Genomic DNA, 11,751 nt, shown 5'->3' with positions numbered 1-11,751 from the left:
GAGTCCCAGAGCCTGGCCACCCGGAGGACCTTGATGAATGAAGGTGCTGGGTGCTTGGGGCAGGATTCCCTCAGGCTGGGGAGATTTCTTAGCCAACATCTTGGCCAAAAGAGAGGCTGCCACAGCTTGCACCCTCCCTATCCTGAGACTGGACAGGGAGCCATGCTTGCTCTGTCACAGCCCACTCTTGGGCCCATGACCAAAGGAGGACACAGGCCGGGGACAGACTAGACGGACTCCATGCTAGGGCTTCCTCTGCCTCCACAGGCCTCCTTCCTCTCCGGGGCAGCAGGGCCCTGTCTGTACCCACCGGGCTGAGCAGCCCACGCAGAAACAACACAGGTGTAATCCTGAGGAAGCGGGCCACCCGGGCCTCACTGCCCAGCATCCCCGTCAGCAAGCAGGAGCCCAGCTTTGCCCGCCATGCTTCAGGTAGGTCCCGGACCGGCTGGCAGGGGGCACGTGTCCCTCTCACTGTGCTGTCTCTGGATGCTTTGGGGCCTGGCAAAGGTGAGCTCAGCTGCTCTGCTTCTGCCTGATGCAGCCTGAGGTGTGGTCACCTCGCCAGAAAGAGGAACAGAGTCTGGGAGTCAAGAGCACCTGTGGGCCAGGTTGGGAACCCAGGACATCACAACGGGAATTGTGGATGGCTGGGCAGCTGTGTCCAGCCTGTGTGACATGTCCTAGAGGACTTGCCAGTGCATTGGGACCACAGATGCTGGGAAATAGCATCCATGGAAGGAGCTGGAAACACTGGGAGGAGGAAGAAGGGATTCTGGGAAGGCCCTGGGTTCCCACATGTTGCCTCATAAAATGTGGTGGCTGGATAGTCCTGGGTACAGACTAGGGTCCGAGGACCCAAAGTTTCTGTGGGACACTCAGAAAGGTGCCGAGGGACAACGGAGGCGCTGTCCCCGTTCTCCCAGAGGAACGTCTATTTTGCCCCACCTTTTTGTACACTGGGTGTCCTTGCGAGATTTCATTTAAAAAGATTTTGCTATTAAGGGACATTTGAAAACGACCAACGTGGTTCCAAGTTTAAGTGTAGGATGTGGTAGGACAATGACAGTAGAACAGAGCCTTGTTTGTTGTGCCAGGAGTAATATCGACCCACCTCCTTTCCATCCTCTTTCTAGGCTTTTGACTCCATCAGGCAGAAAGTCTTCATTTGCTGCTAGTCTTTAGCTCCTCTTTAAGCTTGTGAATATCCTTTTTAAACAAAGGGATCTTCCTTCCGGTCTGAGACATCAGAAGCTGGCTGTAATTGTATAGCTAGAGTTTCTAATGTTCTTTTACTGTAAATATTTACTGTAAGTATCATATTCTATGACAAATAATATTAGTTTACCAATTGCTTATGGTAGTTGCAAAAGTTTCCCTTTAAAATCAACTTATGTAGGCTTTAAAAAGTGGTTTGATTTCGAGAGAAACATCATATAAATAAAAGCACAGGTAATTAAGAGATACGGCAAAAAACCGTGAAACTGGTAATTGAATGGTTGATACTTGGGAAATATTGACCTATCTAATCCACTCATTTTAAACAGAAGAATTGAGACCCAGAGACTCAAGGTCACTCAAGGTCACGTAAGGTGATGGTGGCCTATAGGGACAAAGACTGGCTAGTGACTCTTGCTCCAATGGCAGCGCTGAGGAGAGAATGCAGAAATGAGATCTTTGTGTTTGGCTTTAAGTAAAGGGTGGCCCATCAACTCAGATTTGCACAGGACCTCCTCCTGGGTACGCCAGAGTGAAAACCGTGTCAGTGGAGATGAAGTGAGAGGTGGCAGTGAGAGCTCTGGATTCAGAGGAGACCTTCTTGTCCTGGCTGTGCTGCCAGAGGAATTGAGGGACTGTTGGGGGGTGGGGGAGCTAGTTTCTCTGGGCCTCTGGTGCTTCAACTGTGTGATTTGGGCATTAGATGAGATAGACGGCCTCTAAACTGACTTCCTGTTCTAGGATTTTCTAATTCTAGCATCTGTCCCCAAGGAAGGAGGGCCTAGAAAACATGATCTGGTTTTTGAATATCCCTGCTTATTGTCAGTTCTTACAAGTGTGGCCACATCTAGACCCCTTGGGTGCCAGTAAGCTACATTGTCTCCTCACTGCTTTCATTGTCCCCTGGTTCCTCTGGCTGTTGGCCTTTGTATCGCTTACCTGCCTGGGGACAACTTAACCAAACGATGGAAGGAGGAGAAGCTAATACCACAGGCTCCTGGGTGGGGATGAGGTTAGAGGGCCACCAAAGTGAGCAGGGGAGTCATTCCTGGACAGACCCCAACCACAGAGAGGGCCGGGTTGGGGGTGCATCACTGGCTCAGTGGGCTAGGTCACGTGACATCCAGCAGCAGATCACAGGCCAGTTTGTTTATAATAATAAGGGGGGCAAAGGCAGAAGTGCAAAAAGTCAACAAAAGGTAGAGCTAGGTGGTCTCTGTGGCTCCCCAGGGAGCAGAGCTCAGGAGCTGGCTTTTCAGCTCTCACCAGTCCTTTCTCCCTGATGCCCTGTATGGTGGGCTCCGAGCTGCTGACCAAGCCTTGGGTTCTCCTGGTGAAAGCTGCCATGTTTTTTTTCTTTTTTTGTGACCACAGCTAACTCATTACCTGCAGTGCTTACTTTGGTGTCTCCCGAGTGGGAAGAAGAGGACGAGGAGATGGATCTTCGAGGCTTTAAGGAGTTGAGGCCTTTCTCAAACCCAGAACTGGGGTTGATGGATGCCCTCCAGTGCCTCGACCGTAGCGACTGGTGAGCTGACACCTTCCCCTTCGTGTGCTGTGGCCGGGGGAGAGCTCAGAATGGCTCCTACCCCCCAGCTGCCCTTCTCTCCCCCTGTTAGGACTGGTCCCAGGGAAGCAGGAGTGTGTGTGTGTATTTGTGTGTGTGTGAGAGTCCAGCCTCCTGTGTCTGCCCTGCGACCTCCAACAGCCCTGGGCACTGCTCTGTGGCACAGCAGAGCCAAGAGGGGCAAGTGGAAATTTGGCTCCACATTTCCTTAGGGTGTCTTGGGATGGTCACAGCCCTTCATTTCTCTAGATCAAGTTCAATCTGCCCCCAGTGTTCCTACCACTGTACTAGCCGACACGCAATCCAGTCGTGGGCAACACAATGACCGGGGTCCAGACACTTGCAGGAAGCCCTCCCGTCTGCAGGCCTCACGTTCAAGTACCTTCTGTTGAAGGCACTGGCTTTGTGTCAGGCATGGGCCCAGGTCATGGGGATGGGCTTCCCTCTTGGTGAGGGTGAGCCATAAAATGGCTTTTGCTGGACTGTTAGGATTTGAGGCTGGGTGTTAAACCAGGAAACCCTGTCTTCAGGGCCATTGAATCCCACCCTACTGTGGTGAGGGGGAGGGTGGTGGTGTGGGTGCCCCTGGTTTACAGAGAGAGCAGGGCTCCTCCCTCCCCACCTGGCTGTGACAGGGCCTGGCCTTGCTTTTCAGGCAGATGAAAGAAAAGGGCCTGGTGAGCATCCGGCGCCTGGCGGCCTGTCACTCGGACGTCCTCACTGGGAGGCTGCATGATGTGTCCTTGGCCGTGACTGGAGAGGTAAGGCCTCCCAAACAGACCGTGTTCTACTGTGTTTCCCCGAAAATAAGACCTAGCCAGACCATCACCTCTAATGCGTTTTTTGGAGCAAAAATTAATATAAGACCTGGTCTTATTTTAATATAAGACCCGGTCTTTAATATAATGTAATATAATATAATATAATATAATATAATATAATATAATATAATATAATATAATATAATATAATATAATACAATACAATATAATATGATACTGGGTCTTATATTAATTATTGCTCCAAAAGACGCTTAGAGCTGATGGTCCGGCTAGGTCTTATTTTCAGGGAGACATGGTATGTAGTTTGCCCCACCCTCCAGTCAGTCCCCCTTCCCTGGCGCTGTTGGTCAGTGCAGGCCACACAGCAGCCGCAGAGGGGCCCATGGTTCCCTGGAACATGGGCATCCTTAGCTTATTTTTCAGACTTCAGCCAGTGAGGTGGGAAGTAGCCACCCATTTCTCAGATTGGAAGATTGAGGCCTGGGGTTTCCTTATTTCTATGTCACAGCCCTGCATTGTCCTCTGTACTCAAAATGCCAGGCCAGTTGTAGCATTTCCTAAGCCCTTTCTCCCAGGGGGCTGGGGCTCGGCCTAGGCGGAGCCCAATTGGCAATAACATACATCTTATTACAGGTGGGGGTCCATGGTTCTCCCACCCCTTGGGAATAGACTGTTCTAGTGGGGGGCCTTGTGAAAATCAAGCTGAACATTATTTGTGAAAGTACTTTGAAGACAAAGTATTATACAAATTTCAGATGATAATGATGGAATTAGTAATTGTGATATGACAACAGCAGCAATAATAAAAATTTTTTAACGGCGCTGTTTTGCCCAGAGCTTCTGCAAGGTTTTCGTTCCAGCCTGGCCAGGCCTAGGCCTGGTGCGAGGGTGAAGGTGGCAGAAGAGGGTGGTACAGTGCCCCATTCTTGGTATATTCTGGAGCCTTTGGCAAGATCCAGCGGTCCTGGAGGGTCCTCTCTCATCTCTCTCCAAGGTCACCAACCTCCGCTCCAAGGTGTCCCGCTTGGCCATCAGCACGCTGGGAGACCTCTTCCGGGCCTTGAAGAAGAACATGGACCAGGAAGCTGAAGAAATTGCCCGCTGCCTGCTCCAGAAAGTGGGGAACACCAGCGAGTTCATCCAGAGAGCGGCCAACCGGTCCCTGGGGGCCATGGTGGAGCACGTGACCCCTGCTCGCTCCCTGGTGGCCCTCACCTCGGCAGGCATCTAGTATGTGGTGGCCAGTTGTCTGAGGGGTGGGAATGGTCCAGGTAGGTGAGGCAAACGGAGGAGCCCTGGGATGGGAGGGGGTGTGGAGCAAGTTCCTCAAAAGTTCAGCAGGGGACAAAGACCCCTGCTTCCTGGCCGGCCTCTCTCCCTCCTTTCCTGGGCCAGGCGGGGGGGTGATGAGGTGAAATAAGGGCAGCCCAGAGCCTTGGCTGGTAGGGAAAGGTGCTTTGTTCTGCTAAAGCCTGGGGAGCTCACAGTGGCCATGTAACGTCCCTGGAGACAGGGCTGCAGAGGCAGTCTGAGGAGCTCCTGCCCCTCTCCCAGGGGAGGGGCATTTCTTTCTGATGAAATCTGGGCTGTCAGATGAGCAAGGCACAAAATCTCACCCTTTAGTTGGCACAGCTTGACCTTCTCTTGGAGAGGAGGAAAGGACTGGCTACTACTGGAGCTTTTCTGCAGCCAGATTTGCTTTCCCTTTACATAAAAACCCAAACCAAAAGCAAAACCAAAAGCATTTCTCAAGTCCTTTCTCCCACAGGCAAAACAACTCTCAGCCTCAGTAAACCAGTCATAACTCTGGGCAGGGAGGTTTCTCAGACAGACCGCAGGGCGGGGTGTGTTGAGCAGCCCCAGGCTTTTGCTAATGGCACCACAGTCCAGTGCAAAGGGCAGGGGCTCTGGAACCAGGTTGCCTGGGTTCACATCCCAAATTGTTACTTAACTGTCCTGTGCCTCAGTTTTCTCATCTGTAAAATGGGGATCATAATAACGTGGTGAGGAGTGCATGGATTGGTTCATTTAGAACAATGCCTGCCTCTACCTAACGTTCATCAAGTGCTTACTGGGCTATTATTAACTTGGGAGAAATCAACTGTACTTTTTCCTGGATTCCTCCCTTTTTGCCTCATCTTCCTTACCTGCCAGATGACAATAATAGTAGCTTATGGAGTTCAAGAGATAATGGTTTGAAGGTGCCTGGTAGGGTGTGTGGCACCGAGGGTGTGCTCACGACAACCTGTGATCATTGTTCAGGAACCAGGGTCAGGTGTCTCAGGGGGGCCTTGACTTCCTGGGGATCTGGCTAAAATGCAGATTCTGACTCAGGTGCTGGTCCTGGGACCACACTGAGTAGGGAGAGCCCAGAGGTCTCCCTTTGTGTTCCACTGAGATGGACTGGAAGGGGCAGGGGACACACAGGCCCTGCTTCAATAGACAAAAAAGGAAGAGGTGACATCCTGATGGGTTTTTTTCTGGAAGATTTCAGGTTCCCCCGTTACAGCTACCAAATCACCCATCAACCCCTGTCCCTCCCTCCTGTCTCAATTCAGCTCAACGCGTGCGTAGTAAGCTTCCACTAAGCGTTGGCATATGCCAGGCACCAGTGGGCACTGGGGATTCAGCTGAGAGGGAGACTAGGTGTCCACTCCCTGGGAACTGCAGCCTATACCTCCCAGGGGACAGGGACAGTGCTACCCCAGGGAGCATCTCCGTCTGCCTGGGGCTAGGGAAGGCAGAGGAAATGTTGACCAGGTGGGATCTTTCCAGGAGGAGAAAGTATGGGGAAATGCATTCAGACAAAGACAGACTCCAAGTTCAGGAAGGTACAGAGAACGGCGGGCACAGGTGTATGTGGGCAGCACCAAGTGTCTTCACTCTTTCTTCCCTGTCCCATTGTTGCTGTCATCATCCTGATTTCTATTGTCAGGAAGTGACTGCTCTTTCCTCAAAGGTTCCCCTTAGCCCACATGGGATAGAATTCATGCTGCAACAGGCATGAAACAAGGATACACAATTGTAGGTCCATGTGTGCCAGTCTGGGCACCCCCACACCTCATTCCTCCACTGAGCTCTTGACCGTGATTGTGTTTCCTTTCAGCCATCGAAACCCCTTAGTCCGGAAATGCACTGCTGAGCACCTGTCGGCTGTCCTGGAGCACATAGGTGCCGAGAAGCTTCTGTCAGGCACCAGGGACAGCACAGATGTGCTGGTGCACAACCTGGTGAGGCTGGCCCAGGACTCCAACCAGGACACCAGGTAATGCAGGGCCAGGGGCCTGGGGCCGCTCACCTGGCCAGCCCTGGGCAGAGAAGGCAGCCAGCCAGTCCTCCGGGCCCTGGCTTCCCTGGATCGGGCCGGGGGACAACTAGATAGACAGAAGCCACATCCTTTCCTTACAGCTGTGGTCCCATGTCTCCCCAGCCTCATAGCCAGGCCCGCTCAGGGAATGGTCGGCGCTCCCACCTGCACTTTCTCACCTTCAAGTCTCTTTCTCGCCGCTTTGGTCTTGGTCTTGTTCTTGCGCCTCCCAGCTCCACTCTCTGCAAAGACCACTTATTCATTTTTTTTTAAAAAATAGACATTTAATGAGCCCTCTTTTCATTGTTTTGGATATGACAGTGAATGAAAAATTAGGCTTCGGCTGTCTTGGAGTTTACCTCCTATTGGGTAGACGAATAATAAACAAATAAATAATTATGATAATTTGAGATACAGAGAAAGGATAGAGAAGAAAAAAGAGGTAATGGAGAATGGGGTGGGGGCTACTTTAGACTGAGAGTTGGGGGAGATCTTTCTAAAGGTGACATTTCAATTGAGACCTGATCGCTGGTGGGAGCCAGCTCTTTGAGGATCTGGGTGCGAGCGCCCCAGGCAAAGGAAATGGTCCAAAGGCCTTTGGATGGGAATAAGCTTGGTGTTCAAGGAAGAGAAAGGATAGGCTCGGGGGAGCACAGTGAGTGATGGCCGTGGTGGGCGGGGCCAGGCCAGGGAGGCCTCATGGGCCCTGGTCAGGAGTTAGGATTTCGGTTTGTGTGTGACCAGAAGCCACTGGAGGATTTTTTAGTAGAAGCATGAGGCAGTATTAGATGGTTCTTAGCAGGAGAGTGATAGGTTCTGATTGATTGTCTTTAAAACCTCCGGCTGGGGTGCAGTTAATCACACTTCTCAGTTCACAGCATGTTATCACCATGTCTGGAGACCGCACCACACCTCATGCAGCTCCGAGGGCACCATCACACTGTGTTCTGTGTTGTATCCCAGGCTGGGCATTCACGGTGACAGTTTGAGGGTATGCCCTGGAGGGATGCAATGCATGCTATTTCTCCCACCTTCCTCACTGCAACAGTGCTGCACCCGACACTGTACGTGCCCCCGATGGAGCCCAGGAAGAATGTCTTTGAAAAATGCCCAGGAGCAGGATTGCGGTCGGGGCACATGTCCACTATGCAGCCCAGGCATAGCCAGCAGCTCTCCAGCCTGCTGCTCCTCCGCCTCCCTCCTGCCTCCCGCTCTCGTGGCTTTCCCTGAGCTGTGTCATCACTTCCCGTGGCTGCAGCCACAGTACACTGATGCTTCCCAACCTCTTGGCCCAGCTCACACATTCTCAGTCCCACATCACTGATGCCGCCATAGAACCCATCACGGGGATGCCCAGCCGTCATCTTCAGTATAAATTGTCCCTAGATAACTCACGGCCTTATCCCCAAACCTGCTTCTCCAGACGTGTTCTCTCTATTGTTAAAAGTCACTATTATTTACTGAGGCATCTAAGATGCAAAATGGGGAATTTCACACTTCATTGATTCTAAGACACATTTCCTCCCTACACTTTAATATCTTATAATCAGAGGCCTCTCACAGTTGCTGTTAGCCAGGCGGCAATTATGACTTAGGTTTTATTATCTGCACATTGGCTAACGTGGTCATTGTTGCTCATAGTATAAATCTTTGAATTAAATTTTGCATTGCAGGAACTACACTGTGAGCCTTTCTTTGCTTGTTAGCCTTTTGTATTTATTTTAAGAAGTCACCAAGGATGCTCTGTGGGGAATTGTTGAGTTTAATTGCCGTTTAAAATGTCTTAGAAATATTGCACTCTTACTCGGCATTTAAATGAAAAGTTGTTGCATATGAGAAAAGGCATGGGAATAGTGGCGGGGCATAAATTAGGTATTAATGTGAACACTCGTCATTGAAGGAATGACCGAAATTCTACGTTGTCTTGCAAAGCAACCTCCGAGTACTTTACGTGGCCTAAGGAAGGACACTACCCCCAGGTAATGTTGCCTTCTGCTTCTAAGACAGCACAGAAAAGGGTCGTCTTCACACACGAGGCAGTGTCACTGAAAGCAGTGAACATTGCCAGTGTTTTCTTTTTCTGTTTTTCCTTAGTGGAAAATAAATTAATGGTGCATTTTACCATCAATAAAGCCGTAGGTTAAGCAAATATGATCCTTCTCGATGCTTTATGCTCTACTTCCAATCTACCAAGTCCTGCAGTTTCAATTTCCTTAGCAGCTCTTGAATCTGAACATCCCTTTGCACCCCCACTCTGTTGCTTTGGTTCAGGCCTTTATGGTCTCTTGCCTGGACTATTACAGTGGCCCCCCTATAGCTCTCCTGGCCCCCAGCCTTGTCCCCAAAGATCCTCCACACTGCTGCCAGAGACAATTTAACTAAAGTTAAACTATGATCCTTCCTCAGCTTCCCGTTGCCTGCAGGCTAAAGCCCAACTCAGTCCCGTCTCCCTAAACTGGTCCCACCTTCTTCTCCTGCCTATTCTCTTTCTGAGTCCAGTCTTGCCCGCTGTTCTCCAACTGCACACATGCTGACGTGCCAGACTGTCTTGTAGACCCTAGAATGGCTCCCTGCCTCCCATTTACTCCCCAATCCTGTCCTGCTGTGACAGGATCATCACTCCCTAATCCTGCCCCTTACTCATTTTTTGAGTCCCAACCCAAGGGTCACCTTTTTGTGAAGCCTTCCTTGATCCCCTTCTTCACCCACCACTATTCACCAGGTAGCGTTGACCACTCCCTCCTCTACTGCCCTATTGCACCCTTCCTCAGACTTCTAAATACGTCTAAATCTCCCATACCAAAAAAAAAAATTAAGCACATTTTGGTGTAGCCATCCAACAATATATTACGTAGCCATTAAAAAGGATGGCATAGGAAGATGATTAATGATAAAGTGAAAAAAGCTGGATACAAGTTGTATACACATTCTGATATCAACTAAAAAATGTAGGTGCATGGAAAAAAGACTATAAGAACACATATGAAAATGTAATAGTGGTTTTCTCTTGGTAATGGGTGTATGGATGTTGGTTATTCTTTTATGAATCTAGTTTTTAACTGGTTAGCGATTATTGTTATAATTAGAAAAAGTATTAAAAACTCGCTTACTGTCATCAGAACATTACATAAAATTGTAAAGCAAATTCATGCTGCATCTCTGTGGCTGTTTCTTCATCTTGCTCTTCTCCCTGTGGCAGGTTTTATGGCCGGAAGATGGTGACTATCTTGATGTCAAACGTGAAGTTTGATGCTTTCCTGAAGCAGGCCCTCCCGTCCCATGACTTGCGGAAGGTCATGGCGGCCATTAAACAGCGGGTGAGTTGGAGCATGAGTGGGTCATCGGGGGTGGGGAGCCAGAGCTGAGCCTGGCAGCCCTCATGCCAGTCGGGTGGGAGGTGTACCCCAGAGGCTGTTATTTCATCGATGACACCTGCCAGGTGGGATAAACGTAATTTCCTGCCCCTGTGCTCAGACCCCTCACTGCCCGTGTCCCTGGAGCCTCCCTGGGTCTCCATGCCTCTATCTGTGAAATGGGGGTCTTGACCCGCATTACTTGGCCCAGACTACCAATCCTGTGGAAGACTTGGCTGTGTCCTCCGGAGCTCTCCCAGGTGGAAGAGGTTATTCTGCTGTTATGGTCTAGGCTGGAGTGTCTGGCAGTTCCCCTGAGGGTACTCCTTTTGGCTCAAGTTCTATATGTATTTTTCAAGGGAATAGAAGATAGTGATGAACTTCCATCTGCCAAAGGCCGCAAGGTGTCGAGGAGTCTGGTGGTGTGTGAGAATGAGCTGCCAGGTGAGGACAGGTATGGCTGCTCTTGTCTCTCTGGGGCTCCACATCCAAGACTGCCGATGAAGGCAGCCAGTGATGGCTCTGGGAGGGAGTGTGGACTGGCGCTATGGCTGAGACCTAGTTGGGTCTGCGGCACTAGTGGGAAAATGTATAGGACGTGTTCCCTCACGCACATCTCAGGGACACCAAATCCTGGGCTCAGGAGCCTCTGCCATTGGAAGTGGGTTCCTGCAGTCTTGGCCGAGGGGGTGCAATTCCACTAGTATAGGTGGGACCTGTTGTGGGTCAGGCTATCTGGGTGAGCTTGGCATTTCTCCATTCTCTGAGAGCAGCAGATCCTTTCACCCTCAGGGTGACCAGCAAGGGACTAGTTTAGAGGCAGAGTTGGGACAAAAACAGATGAGGAGTGGGCTAAGGAGCTGGAGGGTGGGTGCCAGGAGGAGGTAGAAACCAAGCAGGAGTCTAACATTCACTCCTGTGCCCCAAACTGAAACTCCTGGGAGGGCCACATGTGAACTCCTTAGCAAGGACCCCACGGAAGCTGCTGCCCACCTCTTCAAGAGTAACTTCCTGCTCTCTCTCCCATGCATCCTCTCTCAGCCAGACCAGAGCCACTCGTGTTTCCTGCCCCTCCACATTCTCTCTTTCTGCTGTGCCTTTGCTTCTGCTGACCCTTTGTCTTATGCAGTACCATCTGCACCCAGAACATGCCTTTGTTGTTGTTTTTCTTTTTTTTAGAAATAGACTCACACAAGTATAGCCAGCTGATTTTTATTTTTTTTAAAGACTTTTTTTTATTGGGGAAGGGGTACAGGACTTTATTGGGGAACAGTGTGTACTTCTAGGCCTTTTTTTTTCCAAGTCAAGTTGTTGTCTTTTCAATCTTAGTTGTGGAGGGTGCCATTCAGCTTCAAGTTGTTGTCCTTTCAGTCCTAGTTGTGGAGGGCGCAGCTCAGCTCCAGGTCCAGTTGCCATTGCTAGTTGCAGGGGGCGCAGCCCACCATCCCTTGTGGGAGTCGAACTGGCAACCTTGTGGTTGAGAGGATGTGCTCCAAACAAGTGAGCCATCCGGGAGCTCAGCGG

General features: G+C 50.5%; 1 protein-coding gene across 2 annotated transcripts in view; it reads left to right on the top strand.

The window, feature by feature from the left end:
• Window positions 1–11,751, top strand: part of TOGARAM2 (TOG array regulator of axonemal microtubules 2) — a 48,725-nt gene that overhangs the window by 25,518 nt on the left and 11,456 nt on the right. For both annotated transcript variants that reach the window (XM_088796236.1, XM_088796235.1), the window contains 8 exons: window positions 1–43; window positions 268–432; window positions 2,593–2,746; window positions 3,441–3,546; window positions 4,562–4,797; window positions 6,674–6,832; window positions 10,074–10,191; window positions 10,587–10,681. The exon at window positions 1–43 is cut by the window's left edge and continues 108 nt beyond it. In XM_088796236.1, coding sequence (XP_088652362.1) covers window positions 1–43; window positions 268–432; window positions 2,593–2,746; window positions 3,441–3,546; window positions 4,562–4,797; window positions 6,674–6,832; window positions 10,074–10,191; window positions 10,587–10,681 — 1,076 coding nt within the window. The remainder of the gene's footprint in view (window positions 44–267; window positions 433–2,592; window positions 2,747–3,440; window positions 3,547–4,561; window positions 4,798–6,673; window positions 6,833–10,073; window positions 10,192–10,586; window positions 10,682–11,751) is intronic.

Source organism: Rhinolophus sinicus, chromosome 2 (assembly GCF_057876585.1).
Source record: "Rhinolophus sinicus isolate RSI-liver-muscle chromosome 2, RSI-T2T, whole genome shotgun sequence".
Taxonomy (NCBI): Eukaryota; Metazoa; Chordata; class Mammalia; order Chiroptera; family Rhinolophidae; genus Rhinolophus; species Rhinolophus sinicus.
This window is presented reverse-complemented; position numbering and strand designations above follow the sequence as displayed.